This window comes from Penicillium diatomitis, assembly GCF_028827545.1.
Source record: "Penicillium diatomitis strain IBT 30728 chromosome Unknown utg000003l_segment0_segment0, whole genome shotgun sequence".
NCBI classification, from domain to species: Eukaryota; Fungi; Ascomycota; class Eurotiomycetes; order Eurotiales; family Aspergillaceae; genus Penicillium; species Penicillium diatomitis.
Window position 1 is genome coordinate 1,600,202 of NW_026623175.1, and position 21,792 is coordinate 1,621,993.

Below are 21,792 nucleotides of genomic sequence, written 5' to 3' on the forward strand. Positions count from 1 at the left end.
CAGTCCCACAAAAAGTAGCATAGAGCAGGATTGAGCAGAAGAGTGGGCTTCGCTCCTCTCGACGATCACTCGGTGGAAGGTGCCTCAATCAGAACAACCCGACCGCAAGGGACTCCTGTTCTGTGAGACGATTGTAGCCTCTTTCTCGCTGGTCACGGTCGGTCTGGAGCCGAGCGTCAAGGGGTCATACACCTTGACGCCTGTCCGACTCTGTGTGCCTCAAAGCCTCCTTGGGCGACTCTTTTACCGTCCTAGATATAGTGATAGTCACGTGACATGATATTCCAGTGGACCTGTTGGTGCCTGAAACATTGCTTAATGCTTGTTACTCAACGCTGTGGTTGGGCCGTCGGCGACGGGACCCACTGGTAGCCCACACAGTTTGGACTTTGGAGCAGTGGGTGCCCGGAGTGGAGATCTTGACCGTCCTGTAATGCGCCCGTACGGTTCTAGAGTCTAGACGCTCATGATTCATGAATCATGATGCCAGTGGAGTATGGACTATGGAGTATCGACCATCTCAACGAGTTTCACGGAGCTCTATGGAGACAAACTGTGTCGGACAAATCTGATCCAGCTTAGCTGTTCAGTGCGACTTTGCAAGGACCGAGCTTGGTTCCTGAAGACTGTGTGCATATTCAAATATTCCATGGGTCTTTTACTTGTACAATACTGAATACTGTATGACTCAGACTGTTCACTGTACCACTGTACCACTGTATGTACCCCCGTACCACCGGGCAGTGGGCACGGGGTTGTGGATATGGGGGAGAAAGTTCGACAAGGGAAATTCAATTCTGTCAGTCTCATGGCAGCCGTTGGTCCGAGCCTATCCAGCCGCGAGCGAATGAAGGGTCATCGAACAACCTGCCAACAATAATGGGAGCCCCTGGCCGAAGATTTCCAGGACGGTGAAACCTACCACAACCGAGTCCAATGAACTCCGGGTGAGGCTCTGCCAGAATGCGATGACTCGATCAACGGTCGCAGGGTGTTCCGTCTGCGTGGTTTGCTTTGCTGCGCCATGTCTCTCAGGTCCATGCTTCAATGCACCAAGTGTGTGTGACCTGTGCCATAAACGTCACGTAGGTGATGTGGAATGATGAAGATGGCGTCGGATACCGCACTAGTAGTAGTATGAAGTTACTATGAACTACAGTATGAAAGTGAGAAGTCTATTGTGGATTCGTAGCATGTTACAGTAATACCTGAGCAAAGCAAAGGATATCAGGATCCGAGATTGGATAATCCGAGTCTCGTCGCGTGGAAGCTGCAGGGCGCTTCTGCAATGCTGGGTCGCGAACTTCCAAAGTCTCGTCCCTTGAACTTGACCTATGCTTGCAATGAGTCCTTTGGACCATTGGACGGTCATACCTGTACTGTACCCTGTCGCGACGAGAAACCTGCTCACGTGAAATCGAATGTAAGGACAATGACCCGAGTTCTGCCCGGTGCCCAGTTGCCCACTACTGCACTTTCCAACGGTGTTCCAAGTTGATAGTGCTGCCTCCAGCGAAAACGAGGTATTGGTCAGTCGGTCGGCACCTCTCTCCTAGGGACTCTCGATACTCGCTAGTGCTGGAGGGCTAGGATAGGGTACAGTACTGTCATTCACCAGGTATCAACTTATCAAGTTATCCACTGAGATTGGTAATGGGGCGCACTATTCCAGGCCAAGGCGAGAGACGGAAGTCCCAATCACCAAGGAGCAACAGCGGGATCCTGGACGAGAGAGACTTGAGCAAGCGGATTGGATTTGACGGATCCAAAATATCACGGACGCCCACAGACAGGCAGCTGGAGGTGTCGGAGCGGTGGATCGCGCAGCCAAGTCTCATCCTCAATTTGGCTCGACGACGGAGTTAGCTTGGACCAAGGACTGGGGCCCAGGTGTCGTGGTGGATGATCTGTAGTAGCTCCTTCAGGGTCAATAGAAGGTAACTTGGTAATTTTGGTAGTAGTAGTAGTAGTAGTAGTAGTAGTAGTAGTAGTAGTAGTAGTAGTAGTAGTAGTAGTAGTAGTAGTAGTAGTAGTAGTAGTAGTAGTAGTAGTAGTAGGACTAGGACGGGAGGAATAGTTGTACTGTATGTGAGGTCTCAGCAGCAGCAGGCCCGGGGTAGGTGCTACTGGTGACAAGTTGCGACTTGGTGGACCATCCACTTGTCAGGCACTTTGCCGGTCACCACTACGTACCGGTGCCAGCACTTGCGGTGCTCTGCTACGTTCTGTCTGCCTCCGCTATCCTCCCATCCCAGCCGCCCCTCCCCTCCCCCCGACTCTCCCTCCTCCATCTTACATCGCATCGTTTTTGAGTCCTTTATTCCTCCCCCAGTCCGCCTCCGTTCCCTTCGTCTCCCGTTTCTCTCAGTTCCTTTCCCTCTTTGCATCTTGCTTTCTTCGAGTTCTCGCCCTGTATTTGCATTTCCTCCCCCCCCCCCCTGCAACTCGTGAAAGACGAGAATCCCCAGGACAATTTCCAGTCCGCGGCGGTCGCAGGGACCGTTTCTACCGATCCTCCAAACACTCGATCGTCAGCGGCGCTTTGTCCCCCCTCCCCGCTTGCTCACCACCTGCAAGCCTTCCTCTTTGTCAACCTCCAGCAGTGTATCCAAAAATTCTGGCGACTCTGCGAGCATGTCTTCTGTCCCGAGGCGCACGGCGTCAACCTCGTCTAGACCGTCGCGAGCAGCCGCTCCATCGGAACTCCCCCACCGGACGAGAAGCGTGGCGGTTCGACCATCCAACACCTCCCAGCCCCCCTTCCCCCGAACCAGTATGCGCACTCCAAAACTGCCTCTCATGACCACCGGCCCCCAGTCAACTATGCCGCCTTTGACAGCGTAGGGCGATCGGATGGCGACACCAGCACTCGCCGCGACCGCGACCTCTCCGCCGAGAGACCGACCACTGCTCGGACCGAGTCCTCCCGCCGACATCACCAACGAACGCCGTCAACGCAGCCGCGTGAAAATGAGTTGGCTCCAGTTGATTCTGCGCCCGCGTCTGCGAGCGCACCCGGCCAGCCCAAGCGGCGAACCACCATCTCCACCCCCACGGGGAATTGGGCGTTGGGAAAGACGATCGGTGCAGGTAGTATGGGTAAAGTGAAATTGGCCAAGAACATCGAGACTGGAGAACAGGTGCCTACTCCCATCTACTCTGCTCTACTCTGACTCCTCCTCGTATCCGGTTGGGGGACCTCACAGTCAAAATATGACCCGACTTGGTACGCAGCTTTGGCTAACCCATCTTTCTCCTCGCATCGCAGGTTGCTGTCAAAATCGTTCCTCGTTTGTCGACCGAGGAGCACAAATCGCCCCGCGAAACGGAGCGAGCTGATCGCTCTAAAGAGATTCGAACGGCAAGAGAGGCGGCTATCGTCTCCCTCACGAACCACCCGTACATCTGCGGTATGCGGGACGTGGTCCGGACCACATATCACTGGTACATGCTGTTTGAGTATGTCAATGGTGGTCAGATGCTGGACTACATCATCTCTCATGGGAAGCTGAAGGAGAAACAAGCGCGGAAGTTTGCCCGCCAGATCGCCAGTGCGCTCGACTATTGTCATCGCAACAGTATCGTTCATCGCGACCTCAAAATTGAGAATATTCTCATCAGCAAAACTGGCGATATCAAAATCATCGATTTCGGATTAAGCAACCTCTTCTCGCCTCGGAGCCTGCTCAAAACTTTCTGTGGAAGTCTGTACTTTGCGGCCCCGGAACTGCTCCAGGCAAGACAGTACACCGGTCCGGAAGTTGATGTGTGGAGTTTCGGCATCGTGCTGTATGTGCTTGTGTGTGGCAAAGTCCCATTTGACGATCAAAGCATGCCTCAACTCCACGCGAAAATCAAAAAGGGTGTGGTGGAATATCCTCCTGGGTTAACCGCTGGTATGTTTTCCTGATCGAGTCTCTGCTGCTTGCCCCTTGACTGTCCTTCCTGGAAAGCCACCAACTAACACGTGATGTGGATCATAGAATGCCGACACATCATCTCTCGAATGCTGGTTACAGATCCGAAGCAGCGAGCCAGCTTGGCTGAGATTATGAATCATCCCTGGATGAACAAGGGCTTCAGCGCACCGCCCGAAAACTACCTTCCAGCTCGAGAACCCTTGCAGCTTCCTTTGGACCAGGAAGTCATCGAAAGAATGACAGGTTTTGACTTTGGGTCTCCGGAATACATCAATGCCCAATTGACCAAAACGCTCGAATCTGAGGAGTACCAGAATGCAGTGCGGCTGAATCTTCGCGACCACCCAGTGGCTACCCAGGCAGAGAAGAAACGCGGCGTTTTTGACTTCTATAAACGAAGAAACTCTGCTGCAAGTCGAGACACTTTGTCTGCTCCTTCTGCCGAAGCTATTCAATTGGGCAATGACCCAATCAACGCCTACAGCCCGTTGATATCAGTGTATTATTTGGTCAAGGAGAAGCTTGACAACGAACGAAGCGAGGCCCGACCGGGCGCTCTCGGTCTCCGTCAGCCCGCAGTTACCAACGATGTCAAAGTGCCCGAGCTGACTCAGCCTGCGGCAGCGTACACGAATCAGTATCAGCTGCCTGGCGAGAAAGACACTGGTCGTCGCTCTCGTCCACGAGCTAGAACTCATGGCGAAGATGAGGTGACTGAGACGCTCAAGAGTCACCACGTTTCTTCTCCTTCCACACATGCCGTTCCTACAGCCGCCCAGCTCGATGCACCATCCTCCAAGAAGGAAAGTACTGCCGCAGGTATTTTACGGCGCTTCAGCACGCGCCGGGTCAAAGATCGAAGCCGCGATACCGAACGTGATCGAGAGCGGGTGAGCACTCCCAACACGCCGACACTGAACGTGCAGCCTCCTGCAGACTCTGCATCTCCCATCCATCGCGGCTTCAGTGTGCGGCGCACTCGTCGGGCTGAGCCTTCGCCTGAATCCGTAACTCCGGTTAGTAGTTATGCTCAGCAGCAGGATCTGCTGGCTGCTCCGCAGCCTGGCGACCCCAATTCCCTGAGCAACAAGTCCCTTGGTCGGTCTACCAGCGTCAACTCGGCTGATTACCGCACACGACGTGCCGCTCGGAGGGCCGACGCTGATACGCTAGATGTTGATCGTCAGCCACCCTCCACAAGCGGCTCGGATCAGCCTCCACCCGAGAACCAGCGAGACCCAGGGGGTGCAAAGACCGCTGCACGAGGGCACACGGCACGTACCATGTCGCTTGGTCACGCCCGACGTGAAAGCATTCAGGCGCGGCGAGCTCGCCGTGAGGCCACGCGAGAAGCCAATGTCCCAGAGGAGACGGATGCGGATATTACGGGTGCTGGCACCGCGCTAGAAAGCGCCAATGAAGCAGAAGACTTGTCCAAGCCTGTCTATCTCAAGGGCCTGTTTAGCGTTTCGACCACTAGCAGCAAGCCCTTGCCTGTCATCCGTGCCGACATCATTCGCGTCCTCAAGCAGCTGGCTGTGGACTACGTGGAGATCAAGGGTGGGTTTAGCTGCCGCCACGCTCCTAGCATCGACCTCGACAAGGTGGTCGACGTTGGTCCGCCCAGCCCTGAGCGTCAAGGCCAAGTGTCTCACCGGCGTCGGATCAGCTTTGGTGGTCTCTTGAGTCATGATGACAGCCGTGACGATAGCCGAGCATCTCCTCACTCTAAAGTGCAGCGTCGAACTCACGGCCAACCAGATAACAGCTTCACGACCAACTCTGATGCCTCAGACGAGTATGTTGCACGGGAGCCGCCCACTAGCAATTCTGTTGGCGAGCGGGTAGTTGGAGAAACGACGACGCGTGTTCAAAGCGACACTGGAGAGAATCTGATCCTCCGTTTCGAGATCCTCATTGTCAAGGTACCTCTGTTCTCGCTTCACGGTATCCAATTCAAGAAGGTGTCTGGTGGCATGTGGCAGTACCGTGAGATGGCCAAGAAGATTCTTGATGCCTTGCGTCTGTAATCCGAGTGAGCCTCACCCGTCCGTCGTTGAGTCATGTGATGTCACACGCAGTGATTTGTGATGAACATAGGGAAGATCCAGTCATGGGGAGATTCCTTTATTGCCCCCGAACCCCTTCCAGTTTTCCTTTGTGTGTTTGGCCATTCTAAAGCTTTCTACTATTTCCTTCTTCCTCGAAACACCCACACGTGACTTATTTGCATTGCCAATCTGGTACATTCCGCAACGACTCCTGCCATACAGACACGCATTTATTCTTTGTGTGATGGCCGCCCTTCAAATACCTTCTTCATGTTCATGCTTTCTGTCTCTCGTACCCTCCGTGTCACCATCGATTAGCCCCCGTCATTTCATCTGCACATCCATTCATACCTAGGTAGATAATCCATGATTTCTGGCTTACTACTCTCAAGCTACTCTGCCGATTTGTAACCTCTGGGCCCACTCGTCTTGCAAATACAGGACCATGGGAGGAAGCTCACTAAATTCGTCAAGATATGGTCACACTAAACACGAAGGGCCACAGGAAGATGACCAGGAGTAAGGTATGAGAGCTCAGGTTTTCCTTACTGATGGAATGATCGGTAATTTCGCCTCTTGTGGGCTGGTAGTTCAGACACAAGCACAAGGACTGATGACCGCTCGGGCACTCGTGTTGCGCCGAGCAAAAAACGCTCGGGGTGAACAGAGAATGTTCGGGCGGCAGAACGGAACTGTACCAGGGCTCCCGGCACTCGGGCTGTAGGGCATCGGGCTGTAGGGCATCGGGATTGACCCCTCCAAAGTCAAGACTGTTGGAGCATTTCAGACTGTCAATGATGCTGTGTATTATTGATAGGATATAGTAATTTACATATTGAAGAGGGGAATGCTCAAGGCAGTCTGATCTCACCAGACAGGTCGAGTCATAGAGGAACCAGACCAAACCCACCAGCACGCACGTCCAAAGACCTCCCAGGCCGACCGTACAAGACCTATCCGTTCGTTGTCAAGGGGCGTAAGTGAAGATCAGAAAGAGTGTGTCATTGCAAGTGTTCAAGAATCAGACTGTAAGGACCGTCATTCATCCTCGATCCGTTGATCCCTTCGATTCCTTGGATCCTTGAATGATTTCTCGGATGATCAAGTTGATTGATCCCCTCTCGTAATGTCTGAATAGCCTCTCCCGACTATAAGGCCACCATCAGGCACCCGCACCTCTGCAAACCATCTGCTCTAGGTATATGTAACCGGATTCCCTACTATAATATGTGGTCAAACTGTACCTAATACGCTAATGTTGTTTTCATTATTGACGAACCACTTGAGAAAGATATGATTGTGCTCTAATTACGACCGCCTAATTCACCGCCTAATAAGACAGACGAATTATAGCTCAGGAGAGGAAGGCGCCGGCTTATCCAAGATGGCTACCGGCCGGTAGAATCAGGGTAAGGTAAGGGCGTTCCCATAATATCTTTAAACCCTTCTTATATATATAGTTTCGTCCTTCCTCTGGATATCATCAGATTCTCAATTATTTTCTTTAATATGATGATATTGTGATTACTGAGCTTGATATGTCGTAGAATATAGGAGTACTTTGAGAAATAGTCTATATCGAGTTCTTGGTTCTCCAAGGTGTGACGAATCGTGGTGATGCGCGAATAAGCCAGGAGAACATGAAGGGTGAGCGAAGTTCCGCCGGACATGGGAGAGCACTTCACACCGTCCACGTTACACCACCATAAGTTCACAACAAATATCATTCTAGCGGCTAGACCATAAGGGTCGGTGAAAAAGAATTGTGTAAGCAGGTCTTGTATATAACTACACTAAGATCGACCATAATCTCACCTGATATTACGGTCGGAAACAGCAGATTCAGTTAACAGCGCTAGCCGAGTGCCTACCTATTCGTCTTCCATGCATGAGATGTGAAACGGACTGACTCGCATACTATGACCGGTGACCAGTGACTGGCCAGTGGCCACTACTAAGTTGGAATATATATTACGTACTGCCTTGATCAATTGCTGTCTAGACTTCTCGCCTCGTATGATCAGATTGTTTAAGGCTGGAACCTGCGCCGTGCTTAGGGTGTTTTTCGACACTGCCTAATTACCCCTTTCTACAAGCAAGGCTATGCACTCGCTTTTTCACTACACGGACTTTGTAGTCTTCGTTCAAACCTCCGGGAACCATACTCTATAATTCTCAATTACTTTCTAGCTGTACGGGAGCAAAACATAGATCGTTAGAGATATCGTTTCTTATTAGGAAGGGAGGGAATATGATATGTCATGAGACTGATTACTTAATAATTACGTAATATGCTCGGCGAAGCTGATTGGAGGGGACTACGATTCTTTCAGATTGCGCGGGCGGTGGGCGCTGTGTTGGGCAGTTTGAATTTGAGAGGATTCTCCAGCAACAACACTGCCCATTAGTCTTCGGTCCTGAATTAATTTCGTGGTTAGCTGGCCTGCCTCTACACAATTTATTAACAACCCTCATGGCTTTGGGAGTTGGGTCCTTCGTCCTACACCTAACGTGTCAAGGGCTCTAGGCTTTTGACTCTTGAGACACCACCTTTTTTTGTTTCTTTTAGTGATCATCTCTCTTTGTCTCCCTAATTTTCGGAGCTACCATCAGATTCTCTTGAATAACCTGATGGTACAGAGTCCTCCTTCGCGCTTTGATCCCCAATTTTTTCAGCAATAAGCCGTGGCATAATTGTGCGCGTCTTTGAGGCCGCTTGCTCCCGATTGCTCCTTCTTGTTTCCCAATTAAAGAAGTCGCGACTGGCCCCGTCCTTCACGCGTCCAGTAGTCCAGTCTCCGCCTTGACATCTACTCACCCCAAGGATCCCGATTCCGAATCTCGATCTCGACGATTTACCTTTATTGTGCGCTAACATCTCCTATGTGGCCTCCCGCGGCTTTTTGAACCTATGCTACGCTCTAGCAAGATCTCTTGTGGCCTATTACATATGTCTATGCCCGTTTAGTCCTTGGGTGAACGTACTATCTCGCCGTCTGTGGTGTCTTTGCTACCCGGACGGACGGTACGCTAGACCTTGGACGGCTGCCGTCGCGGGAACCCGAACGTGACGATGCAGGGACTCGCAGCGCCTTGGATGGCCACGACTTCCACTTATCCCGACATTGTTGATCTGACGCGGGACGATGCACCCATGGATATTGACAATGCAAATCCACATTCGCAGTCGGTAAGTTGAGATCTTTGGAGACTTCTCGGTTTCAGACACACCCTTTTCTACGCCTTCCCTTTCCTCCCCTTTCCTTCCTCTCTGGCCTCTTGCATTTTGCCTCAGGGTCTCATGTGGCCCGACATGGTGAAAACCCAGAGGGTCGACCGCAGTCTTGACTCTTGCAAGAGTGTTTTCGTGGTTACCATGATGCTGGTAGAGAGCAGCTGGACAGCCGCCAACACCTTATAAACCTGGAGTATGGACGTGGTCTCGTGTGCTCTCTGCTGCCCGCCTATTTTCGGTTAGCCTGAAGAAACTTCCCAGAAAGGTCGATCTTTGGTGTCTTTTGGGGACGCCTGCCTCCGCGAGGTTCTCCATTACCGAGCCAAACAAATCCGCTCGCACACATATCTTTGCCTTTGCTATTGGGTTCGAGATGCTCCTTTTCATTCTTGCATCGCTCATTCCTTGTCCCCGCTCCTTCCATTCCCATCCGCCGAGTGCTCGTCCCCTACCTGTCTTGCTACACAATCGTATCCTATTCGGGGATTCGTCCACAATCTTTTTGTGATGGTACTGTAAAGGTGCATCAAAGTATTCAACTACGCGTGGTCTATCCCCGTGTCTCTATGGCAGCACAAGCGAACGATACATGCAACTGCCGGCTGTCATGCGGCTGCCTTGTTGCTAGCTCACCGCTAACATCGCTATACAGACAAACGGACTCTCACAGAACGTGAAGCCAGAGCCATCAAATGAGTCGATCACTTTCGTCTCCAAGTTAGCTCACAGGGCACCATCCTCAAGTCCTCAAAACCCCAACGCCAGCCAGATTGGACATGCGGGAATAGAACCTCCACGTCTGTCTGCTGGATCTGGGCCTACAGCTCAACCGCATCTTCGCCACCAGCATGAAAAAGCCACAGACGAGCGCACTCCTGCCTCCGTATCTACGACTTTCATTCCTTTCGTTTTAGGGAAACGAAAGAGTCCTGAAATCGAGAGTTCGGACCAGGGGTCATCGATCATCAAGGCCGTCCTCCCTACCGGGAACCAGAACGGCCCAGAAGCCTCGGTGCCACCTCTTAGCGCAAAAGCATTGGGCAAAAGACCCATGCATAGCCTCAGAACGCCAAGTCCGCGAAGAGATGAGGCTGCTGTAAGTGCAGTGAGCGTGGTGATACCATCTCCCTCAACTGGGCAAAAGGATCAACTTCTCGCTGCTGCCAAAGTGGAATTCACGGGGCTTAGCGAAGAGTATTTCCCAACGGGACGAGAGGAGCAGGCCAAGAGCAGACTTCGGGCGTATCCCAGTCTCAGTCGGTCTACCCCGAACAAAAGGATGGTTCCTCTCACGATGACTGCACCCGCCCAACTGGGGCCTTTGAAGAGAGTTCATACTTTCTCCATCCAGAAGAATGTCCCACCACCCCCATCACAGCTCCCTCGATCTACGCGGAGTCCGACTCCATACTCGCTGAGTCAAGAGCCGATGAGTCGGGCTTCCATTGCCAACTTTTTGCGCAGGAAACACCGCAAGAAGCTCAAGCGAATTAGCGGTGGGCCCGATACTAGGTTTGATGTCGACGATGAGCGACTGGCTACTCTATCCGCCAACTTCTTCTTCATCGGAGATTATCGCCTAGGGCCTGGCGTGAACCCCGTCGCCGACGACTTTCTCACAGGCTGTGATTGTGGGACCAAGTGCGACCCCCAGACATGTAGCTGTTTGGTCGAGGAACTCGATTCCGACGAGCTGATTGTTGCCTATGAGCGACGGCCTTCGGGGACGATCGTGTTACGTGAGGACTTTATGGATCGAAAAGCAATGATCTCTGAATGCAGTTCCCGATGCCACTGCGCCGGCCATGATTGCTGGAATCATGTCGTACAACGCGGCCGCCAAGTTCGCCTCGAGGTCTTCGATACAGGCAAGCGCGGACTGGGCTTGCGAAGCCTAGAGCCCCTGGTCGCGGGCCAGTTCATTGATTGTTACTGGGGGGAGGTGTTGACCAAGGAAGCTGCTGATGCCCGAGAGGCCGCCCGTGAGGGTCAACCGTCCTATTTGTTCAGTTTAGATTGGCTCATCGCAGAGGGAGAGAGCCATCTCTCACACGATGACTGCTATGTAGTCGACAGTCTTAGGTTTGGAGGCGCATCGAGATTTATCAACCACTCCTGCAACCCGAATTGCAAAATCATTCCCGTCTCGGTGAACCGCTTGGCCGACCACCGGCTGTATTATCTCGGTTTCTTTGCGATTCGGGACATTCCCGCCAAAGAAGAATTGACCTTCGATTACCATCCTAATTGGGATGGTTCCAAGCAAATCGATCCCAGCGCGGTCAAATGTCTCTGCGGCGAACCGAACTGCCGAGGTCAACTATGGCCCAACAGCCGAAAGAAGGGCAATTAAATCATGACGGCTGGACGGAAATGAGCAAGCATTCTTTGCACTGATTCGATGCAGAAAAATGTCCCTGGATGACTTGCATTCTGCGTCTTTCGACGTCAACCCGTTGAATGATTCTCCGAGCCAGCCTTTCACTCAAACCGACAATTGGAGCTATCACTATGCTTCGAGCTGGATGATGGCTTCCACTGATTTCTATCTACCATTTGCGAGCGCACATCCTTAGAGAAACCTTCATTCCCCATTTCTGATTTGTTCTTATCTTATCTTTCCTTTTATAAGCCACAAGCAAAGCACACCCGCATGTCTACATTTGCATTCCAATTCTCAGACTATTCTTGCATCTTATCGCTCAAGAGGCTTTATGATACCCGTTGTTGAATATGATTGTTCAGCCAGTGTAACATGTTTCCCCCTGTTGATCTTGAAACACCGGGGTTTCTAAAGAGAAGGTTTCGCACGCTTGTTGACTTATGTTAGGCGTCTATCGATGAGTCTACTGACCTGCCCGTCCTGTCGAGCCAAGGAAGTCGAAATTCATATCTATCCAAACAATTAGGGGAAAAGGGACCTCCATCCAGTGGTATATATATAGATCTAGCGATATTATACCATATTTCAGGGTATTCATATAAGAAAGGAAATCAGTGCAGTCTTATTGAGTATTAGAAGTTCGGGTAAGCTCGGTCGGAGTGTTAGGGCCAGGATTGCAGGGTTACTAGGACTGTTAACTAGGTAAAGGATTAAAGTCTAGGGGGGTTGATATTTAAAGACTGAACCTTAAGGGTTCGGACTCTTCCTCCCTTCTACGTGGAATCACCCGTGCCGTTGCTCATTTGGTTTTAGACCAAAAGGTCTATGCCAGACTATTCGATACGAATAGTCCGCATGCAACGGTATATATAGTCAGTTGATCCGCACCCGCCTTGCGGTATGTCTATGGGATCACATTCGATTATTATATATAGGGCTTCTGCGTATAGGACCCACACTCTTACGGCCTTAGAGCTATGACCCTAGAGGGATTCGGTAGCGTCCCGCACGTAACTTATCCGTGGCCGCGCCGTGACACGTAAACTCGCGAGCTTTGGCAAGGTCTAATCATACTACATTCTGTGGTAGCTAAGTCCTACGGTACGGTAGACGTCTGCTACTACCTACGTAGTATCCGTCCGGCTACCCAGGGTGGCTATATGCGTAGTGCGGTCTGAGTCGTAAGTTATAACAGGTTATTACGCGTCGCTCGTAGTACCTCACTACCTATACTTAGAAAGAGGGATTTGTTGGCGCCGTCTAAGCTTGTCGATAAATATAAATGTGCTAGTTACCGATATCTGGAAATACTGGAGTTGAAACGAGAGAAGAGAGAGCTTATGAAGTTATGGCGGAGATGCGGTCTCTGGCCGGCACTGTCAAGAATGCCCGAAAGCTGGTGCGGAAAACATATTAATCGCAGACCCTCGAGTCATTTCACATCCACCATGTAAGCATTACGAGTTGAGTTCACAGAACGGAAAGCTTGGTAAGGATATCCGGATGAGACCGTTCGCTGCTGAAGTACCTCCTTAAAGCGTGCTCAGCTGACTTCCTCACAAAGCCATCAGTCTCATCTATGCGTTTACGAAAGCCGTCAAAAACAATGCGGAGAGCACCAAGTGAGACAATTTCCAGTGAAGCTGACATTTGGTCAGTCAAGATATTAGTTGTTGAAAACCCTTGGTCTGACTCACCTGGGGAGATGCCGCTGATGTCTTCTGTGTAGGGGTTAGCAACCATTGATCCCATAGAATGATAGGGATCGGTCGAAGAAGAAGATACAGAGTGGACAGAACACACCAATTGGCTTGATGATGCGGCGCTTGAAGTAGGCCCGACTCCCGAAGTATCAGTTGCAGGTCTCATTGTCGCATTCCCGGCCGTGGGGTTGGGGGTGGCATTTGCGGGGGATCCGGTCTGTCCGTCCGTCATGGTCATTGTTGCTGGAGTGCTAGCAGGCCCTGCGACATTGGAACAGAACCCACTCATTACACTGGCGTAGGGATAGTAGGTCGGGTGAGCGGCACTACCGGATGCGACACATTCACTCGCATTGTCATCGAGCACAGACGGGTCATAGGTTCCACTAGAATCGTAGCACAAGCAGCTTGCAGCTGCAGTTGCGTAGGGCCCAGCAGTGTAAATCGTCCCGGAAGGAAATAAGCTCGGGGTGGCTGACGAACATCCAAACAAGACTTCAACTACACTTGCACAAGGTCCACTGCTGCCACTGCTGCCACTGCTACCACTGCTGCCACTGCTGCCACTGCCGCCACTGCCGCCACTGCTGCCACTGCCGCCACTGCCGCCACTGCTGCCACTGCTGCCACTGCCGGTTCCTCCATGGAGCCAGTTATTCAAACATGTGGCCGGGTCGGAAGAGCCACAACAATTTTTCGGATCAAGCCCAATTCTCGGACAAGTGCCAGAGGTAGACGGGTACCCAAAACAAAACTTCTGGGCACAGTTTCCTACAACAGTTTTAGTTTATTGCAAGCAGAAAGACGTCAGCAGGACCTACCTCCTTCCACGCCAAGCCAGTTGCAATGCTTGAGTGAATAATCACAGTTTTGCTGCAGGAACAATGAGTTCATGCTCATCTTGGCGACAATTTGGGAACTTGTGTTCTGCCGTGGAGGGATATCAAAAATAGGGGACGAGAAATGCGAGGATTGATTTCTTTGCACCGCCGTGGGTTAGTCTCAAGGCGGAGGACATTTATAGTGATGATTTGAGTAGCCTCATTCAAGCTCAAGCTCTTCAGTTTGATCCTTCGGCTAAAATATACAATGTTCAGTGAATAGTATGGAGCACCCCCGCCAGAATGTGGCACGTCTCAAGAGTGACCAACAAAGTTCGACGCTAGGGTCTGCGAGGGTCCATCAAAAGACCGTGGCAGTGATAAGCACCACGATTTGGTTCGGGCAGCCGACGAGCTGGGATTGAGGCTGATGCGTGACTTCACTTTCAGCCACGGTCAGAAAACCATGCCGAGATTAATATAGTAATTAGAGACGCATTCGTTCAATTGCTACAGCGTACAGAGTAGCTGATACTAATTCACCATTCTTTACCAGAATCAACAACAGCCCTTCGACCAACGCAAAAAAAAGGACCCCATTAGTAGCGATACCGATCGCTCTGGATCCAAGATTCACACCAAAAGAAACTGCTAGTTCCTCCCTTTCGCTCCTGTCCCGATAAAGAGTTCTGTAATATAACAGCCAGGAACCTTAAAAGGGTGGGGCATCTTCTCACTTTTGTTAGACATCCTTGCATCACCGCGCTTGCCCGTCAGTATACTCAATACTGTAGTAGGCCCGGCGATATATCCATAATTCTCTGAACATCTGGACCTACTTATCAAAAGGCGAATGTAGTAGTCATCTACCGCTACAGAACTTATTCTAGCATCTGAGGACTGCTTTCATCGCAGGGTGTAGATTGCAGGACGACGCCCCTTAAGGCTTCTTTTGTCGCTCCCTACCTTGAAATGCTCGTGAATCAAGTTGATCGTGATGAACCTGGACCGATTTGCATGAGGTTCGGCTTCACAACCTTCGCTATTTTCATCTCGATAAGCTGCGAACCCTGTCCACTACACGATCACACTGTGGTGATAGGTGGCGCACGAAGGGCACGTCGGCTCGTCAGATACGACGCAAGAGCCCCAAAATCTTCTGGCCAGTGCCCACTGCCTACTATAGTTCAAAGATAAAGCTAGCTAGCGGCGGTGGGTCGCACTGTTGGTTGCCCTACTTCAGCCTCGATAAAAATATGTGGCCGTCATCACCAAAACTCAATCACTTTAGATCAATCACTTTGGATCTACTTAAAGGCTCTATGCTCACGTTACGACCTGGTAATTTCACGTGGCGTCCGAGGCGGCCGAAGCGCACCTGGCGTCCTGGGAGGCTGAGCATACCTGTCAGGTGCTGACTGGCACATGACAATCGGGCCGAGTCTAAACGATCTCCGTTGTCCCAATAGTGATATCGAGGAGGAACATTTCCAGCGCCTCAATTTCTCGTTCAAGATACTCAGGCTGTTGGCGGTCTACGGGTCTTGGCTAACCGAACCCAAAATTGACCTGGTGACTCGCTACTTACTGCCCGACCGAGACTAGTCAGACCAGTTAGACCAGTAAGACCAGTGAGATGCTCGCTCATAAGGGTGTCCCATGAATGCCTGGCTACTCAAATTAAAAAATCCTTCGGAAATAAGGTCCTCGCTAGTATCGAAATAGTAAGGTCAATTATTGGATTTATTACGGTCGTCGTTTCGAAAGTGTGCAACTATCAAAATAAAATACGATTCTGCCTTTACTTTCCGACTCATTACTTCGAATTCTCGAAGTCCGCGGTCTAGCACCTACCCATCCTCTATAACCATATCACCAACCCTATAAAATTACTTTTGAAACTTATCTTCTAGTAATCTTATAATATCTCAATCCAGTATGATATATTATTATAAAAATAATAGTATTGTGGTATAGAGAACTTCTTGATGAGTTTTTGGTGTTCACGGTCCGGGAATTAGTGGGCGGTAAGGAGTAGCAAAAAAGAGTCTAGTCTCTTGGTAAGTACAGCATCAAAACAAGATGACAGAACAGTTACGTGAAAATTAGAGTTCGGCCTTTCCGCTCTGGTCCTAGCAAGGTGGACAGTCTGAGGATGCCCCAGGGAATGTGCTTTGTATGAGCGAAAAAACCGATGAGTATGACTGTCATTTAACAGTCTTACGCTCTACCGTGGAGCTCAAGAGGCTCATTAATGAGAACACTTAATTTTTATCTAAGTTCTTAGCTAAGAATCGAACTCGTATCCCAATATGAGAAGTATTCTGCTCTACCAACGTCAGATCACGATCCACGAGCTGAAGCCCTGCTGGTGGTAAGGTGATGCGAGTTCTCGCTTCCAGCTTCACAACCTGACGTCGAAGGCTGATTCTAGACTGCGCCTCTCAATTCGACATTCACGTGGCGTACAAACTGGCCCGAGCATACGACCACTCTAACCCACTAGTGAACATAAGACTCGGCCACTGTTGTCCACGACTCCGCCAAGCGCGGCTGGCATCTCAACTCTCGACTTGCACGACGATTCAAGGCTGCAAGACCCGCCAGAGTCTCTCTGAGGAGAACTCACCGACCTAGAAAACGTCCAAACCCGTGAAAACGACTAATATCAGGCCGACCCGACAGTAGAGAAAGGTTGGCGAATCGCGCACCGATGATGGAGTTTAATGGTCCCGACGCCGTGCCACCTTTCAAGACCGAAGCGGCCAGAGTACGTTCAATGCGCTGCGCGTTGGGACTCGTACCCATCCGCGGGCTAATGATTGAAATCAGGACCACCTGCTGCTCCTACGACATTTCACCGAGATTCTGAACTATGCCGAGCACTCTACACAAGGGATCGACGCCTTCCTGGCCAGCGCCGAGGCTCGATATGTCCAGTATCTGGACCTTTTGCTGTCAAATACAGGGGACAACGTTGACGTGGAAATTCTGCCTCCCTGGTAAGTGAAAGTGTCAGAGGATGAGACTAGCTCGTCCTAGCCGTCACCCACTGCTAAGTTTGGGTCGTATATAGGGATGTTGCTATTGTCTTCCATGCCCACCACCTCGCCCCCTTCACATTCATGGCAGACCTCCACTACCGGAAGCGGTACGCACCACTGAAACGTGCGCAGCGAGATTTCCCTCTGGCTGGCCTCGTCAGCCTGATTAATGACAATGAATGGTCCCACGACCTGTCTGAAGCGATTTGGGTATCTGTATATCCAAATACTCCCTACCAGGTTTGGAACAACCACCCGCAAGATGATGGTCTGCTTGCCCTACCGGAAGTGGAACATTTCCTGTGCCCCCGTCAACAATGTGAGCGCCGGATTACTGTCGACTGGGACGAGTGGGCGCAAATGCGCATCGGGGCCGGTGAAATTCAATGCCATGGCTGCAACAGCACATTCACTCGCGACGAAATCTGCCGTATATCACTCAGGTCTGACGTTGTGCGATTCATCCGTGACAAGCCTTCAGATCTGGCTTCGCAGCATTTCCGTGGTGCAGTCGTCAACTCGATGGGTGTCGAGCGCACATGCAATTCCACCCGAGATCTGCGTCAGGTAGGAGGATTCGCGAGCATTGCCCGACATCGTGGTATGAACTGGAACTCATGGGATGGCCTGGTATCCTCATTGCCCTCTGGCTGTGCTGCAAAGCCGCGCGTCGAGCGTCTTCTGGCCTCCATTCGCCGGGCCTACTCGAATAATGTGTGGCCCGACTTTAGTATTGATCTTATCGAGGCGGCGAAGCGCCAACGCTCTTTTTCCCATCGTGTCACGCTTCAGACCCAAGGATTCAATCTTGCTGCGGCTTCGACACGATACTACCAATTCATGAAGCTGCTTGCTGTCGAAAGTCCAACCAAGGAATTGCCTTCTTTGGTGCCCACTCTTGACATTGACCTTTTCTGGCACACGCATCAGATGTTTCCAACTTTTTATCACTCATGGTGTGATGAGCATGTCCAGCGACGTATCAACCATGATGATACTGTGAATGAGTCGGCTCTGGCGAGAAGCCTGCAAGAAACCCAAACAGCCTGGAAAGACCGTTTCGGTGAGTCATATATCGCACCCAAAGAAAGCCATGGGAAAAAGGATGGTTCACCATGCGCTACTGCTGCCATGCCAACGAACGACGTAAAGAAGAAGGAGGACCCAGATGCGAATTCGAAGAATGTGGGTGAAACCGCTCGAGATACCTTGATTGCTGCAGATCCTGATAAGAGCGCTGATCACGATGGTGCTCGCTCGAGCAACCGGGACTCGAGCTTATTTGGGCGTTTGATGCGTCTCATGCGGCCGCTTCCTCTTGATTGGGAATGGGAATTGTTAAACTCAAACACCATTCAGTATATTAACACACAAACCGACAAAACCTTTTTCGTGCACCCGTACAAACTTGATCAAACGCATGATTTGGGACCCCTCCCCTCTGGATGGGAGATGCGTTTGACAAATCTGTCTCAAGTGTACTTTGTGGATCACAACACCCAGTCAACTTCATGGCACGATCCCCGTCTTCCAAAACCTGAAGAAGAGGACAATGATATCGAGGAAGAGACTGAAGATCTGGTCGAGAATTATGCAAGCTCGGCTTCCGTTCAGGAGCTTCTCATCGACATGGACTGTGGGTGGGATACTGTGATGCTTGAAAAATTCCATGGAGCTGTACCCACGCATCTGCAATGTCGTGTCATCCGCACTCTACTTCGAAACCTGTCCAACGAGTTTGTTGATGGCCTGAAAGACACAGATCAGCCACTATTGCAGGAGCGACTGCGGAGAGCGCAAGTACTCATCGGCACTTACATTGATGAAGATGATACCGAGGAGGGAGAGGCAGTCTCTAAGCTGCTCAAAGATTTGCCTACCGTCCAGCCGGAGGTGTGGGCGCAGCTAACCGAAGAAACTATTCCGAGAATGTGTAACCAGCAGGTCGGCATGTTCAGCGACGACGAACCAGCCACCATTCTGAGTGACATTGTCCGTGCTGAGATCTATCCCGTGGTCCTGTTGCATTATTTTCAATTGGTGGTACAAGCATCTCTGATCACTTTTGACGCCGACGAAGATAAGAATGACACCAATGAGAAGGACAAGGGAATCTTGTCCATGCAAGACTGGGCACAGGCGTGCATTTGCCATTTCCGGGCAAATTCGGCTGTGGCGTCGGATGAATTACCTGGCCCCTTGTTTTACGAGCAGATGGAAATGATGTTCCCTAAACTCGTGCGGCAGCTGTGGACCGATTTGGCCGAGTCCTTGAAAGAACTTATAACGGTGTGGCAAGAGAGCTGCGCTTTGAAGGAAGCTATACGAATTGGTAAGTTCCCTCACCACTCCTTATTTGGGTTTGGTGGCCTTTCGCGACCTCTACTACTATCGCGCTCCCTGATTCCCCCTTTTAGATCTCGTTTTGGGTTACTCATACAGTATCTGATATTCATACAGAGCGCATCGAGGCACAAGATGCCGAAGCTCGTCGAATTCGTGAGGAAGAGGAGGAACGAAAGATTGCCCAGCAACGACAGGACGAACTTGTCGAGAAAATGAATGCTATGCGCCTAGAAATCCAACAAATTGAGCAAGAAACTCGCGAGTTGGAAGAACGGCGGGCAGCAGAGGCCTTTCAGCGCCTCGAGGCAGCTCGTCGAGCTCAGGAGCATCGATTGCAGGCACAGAGGCGCCAGTTCCAAGCTTTGCGGGCAGTCCATTTACGCAACACGCAGGCTATGAATGCAATGTTGCTAGGCTCACTAGGCATGTCCGCCGCCCTCCCCTTCTCATCAATTTCAAGCGGGTTGAGCTGCACAAGTTCGCAATGTACGACGACGTCAAATTGCACGACTTCAAATTGCACGACTTCAAATTGCACGGCGTCAAATTGTGGGACCTCAAATTGCACGACCTCAAATTGCACGACCTCAAATTGCACGACCTCGAAATGTACCAGCTCAAATTGTGGTACAACAAACTGTAATCCGTCGGTCTGCTCTAGCTTCTGCGCGACCTGAGCCTGCAAAGTTGTCCGTTTTCTGCGTTCACTCAAGACTTTAACAGATCCAGGTTGCCCTCATATTGAGAGAACTCATTTGATTCTTTGTCAGTCCGGTATCTGTAAGAAGAGAAATCAGCTGGATACTGATGGGTGTTAGAGACTGGGTAGAGCTTAGTCGGGCACTTGGCAAGCCGCAACAAGACCAATACGGAAAGGAATCACGTGGGCCGAGGCCAGCCGCGGGTCAGGGACGTCACGAGTTAACGAAGGACTCGCAGATTCCCCAGAGATAAATTTGCCAAATGAAGCCAGCCTAGAAGGTCACAAGAGTCACAGTTGTCACTCACCCATGCAAGTTCGAGTACTCTGTAGCTCGTAGATATGGTTTCCATACTCGTCGTTGTGTTATTATCACCGTCTCCTCTTCAGTGACCACTGACTTGCATTATGCATACGACACAGTCCCCCTTCAGGCTAATCCCCCTTTGCGAATTGCCCTTACAGCATCCTAGTATAAGATCCTAGCTCCTGGACAGATCGTCTACTCTCTATGGGTCTGCAACGATGTGTTTTATGTGCATTGCGATATCAGTGTAACCCGGCATGAGTCTCCTATGTCACGAGGGTAAGCTGAGGACCTAACGAAAGAAGGTTAGGTGTTTGCCTGAAGGGGTGCTGCTGCTGTATCCATAGTTACAGTGGAGCCAAGGCGTTCGAGAAATGGGTTTAATGCAGTTCGATTGATACTGTATCACGTGCGAAGAGAGTCATAAAAATGTTGGACTATTCATGATCACGGATCACTTGTTGGAAACAAACAATTTCGGGTGGAAAAGAGAACCAAACAACACTTGACCCACTCGAGCTGAAGGGACGGAGGCTGGGCGAAAGGGGGAAGGCGGTTGGACTTGGCCAGGCAAAGGAACTACCACCAGATCGGGAGATGTCCATTGGAACATAATATATATATATATATATATATTCAACCCACAGTGAGAAGACGGCAATCAACCCTCACAAGGATGGGTGGCAGAGATTTCCAAATTAATATCAGCAAGAAAAGCGAAGAGTGGTAGTCTCTGCTTGTTGATCCTGGGGTGTTCGGTAAAGATACTGGATTGTCTCATGTACATAAGATTTGGAAGCTTCTGAAAGATTCCCCGGATTTGCCAGCCAGGTCTCCGGCGGCGGCCGCCACCACGCAGTCTGGAGGGCTGATGCCGCCGAGCTTTCGGGAGGTACCGTTGCAGTTCTCCTGTGCGTAGGCATATGGCACACAATTGTGAGCCAACCTGGTCACCCACATTGAGTAGCTATCGGCCACGCTAACACACTGGCCCGGGATAGATGTCTGACCAGTCACTACTTCGGCGCTGAAGTGGTCGCATGCTGGTGCGTTGGGCCCGCCATACGCGATTGCATACACCGTGCTGTTGAAAGTGCGCTCCATGTCGGTCGTGAATAGCGAGGACCTAAAGGCAGTGCCATCATTTGCCCTATGGAGCGAGAGCGCAGCAATCACCAGCGCGGCAATTGCACACAGGGATGTTAAAAACAGGTATACGTTGAAGATGGAGCTTCTCATGGTGGACTGTTTAGTCTTTTCCGGAAATGTGTCGCTATCGTCG

General features: G+C 50.9%; 5 protein-coding genes across 5 annotated transcripts; 3 read left to right on the top strand and 2 right to left on the bottom strand.

Annotated features, from left to right (window-relative positions):
* Positions 1 to 2,634: 2,634 nt before the first annotated feature.
* On the top strand, positions 2,635 to 5,950 carry kin1 (putative serine/threonine protein kinase Kin1; the record flags this gene model as incomplete). Its single annotated transcript, XM_056932373.1, has 4 exons — positions 2,635 to 2,773; positions 2,818 to 3,140; positions 3,269 to 3,896; positions 3,984 to 5,950. The coding sequence occupies 4 exons, from the start codon at positions 2,635 to 2,637 to the stop codon at positions 5,948 to 5,950; spliced, it is 3,057 nt and encodes a 1,018-aa protein (XP_056792332.1).
* Positions 5,951 to 9,044: 3,094 nt separating this feature from the next.
* Positions 9,045 to 11,559, top strand: clrD (uncharacterized protein; the record flags this gene model as incomplete). Its single annotated transcript, XM_056932374.1, has 2 exons — positions 9,045 to 9,161; positions 9,859 to 11,559. 2 exons carry the CDS (start codon positions 9,045 to 9,047, stop codon positions 11,557 to 11,559), a joined length of 1,818 nt encoding a protein of 605 aa, XP_056792333.1.
* A 1,500-nt stretch (positions 11,560 to 13,059) lies between these two features.
* On the bottom strand, positions 13,060 to 14,192 carry N7539_002772 (uncharacterized protein; the record flags this gene model as incomplete). Its single annotated transcript, XM_056932375.1, has 4 exons — positions 13,060 to 13,232; positions 13,287 to 13,678; positions 14,036 to 14,063; positions 14,114 to 14,192. 4 exons carry the CDS (start codon positions 14,190 to 14,192, stop codon positions 13,060 to 13,062), a joined length of 672 nt encoding a protein of 223 aa, XP_056792334.1.
* Positions 14,193 to 16,826: 2,634 nt separating this feature from the next.
* On the top strand, positions 16,827 to 20,146 carry N7539_002773 (uncharacterized protein; the record flags this gene model as incomplete). Its single annotated transcript, XM_056932376.1, has 5 exons — positions 16,827 to 16,883; positions 16,946 to 17,115; positions 17,190 to 19,489; positions 19,618 to 19,855; positions 19,927 to 20,146. 5 exons carry the CDS (start codon positions 16,827 to 16,829, stop codon positions 20,144 to 20,146), a joined length of 2,985 nt encoding a protein of 994 aa, XP_056792335.1.
* A 1,141-nt stretch (positions 20,147 to 21,287) lies between these two features.
* N7539_002774 (uncharacterized protein) lies at positions 21,288 to 21,614 on the bottom strand (the record flags this gene model as incomplete). Its single annotated transcript, XM_056932377.1, has 1 exon — positions 21,288 to 21,614. The coding sequence occupies one exon, from the start codon at positions 21,612 to 21,614 to the stop codon at positions 21,288 to 21,290; it is 327 nt and encodes a 108-aa protein (XP_056792336.1).
* Positions 21,615 to 21,792: the final 178 nt, after the last annotated feature.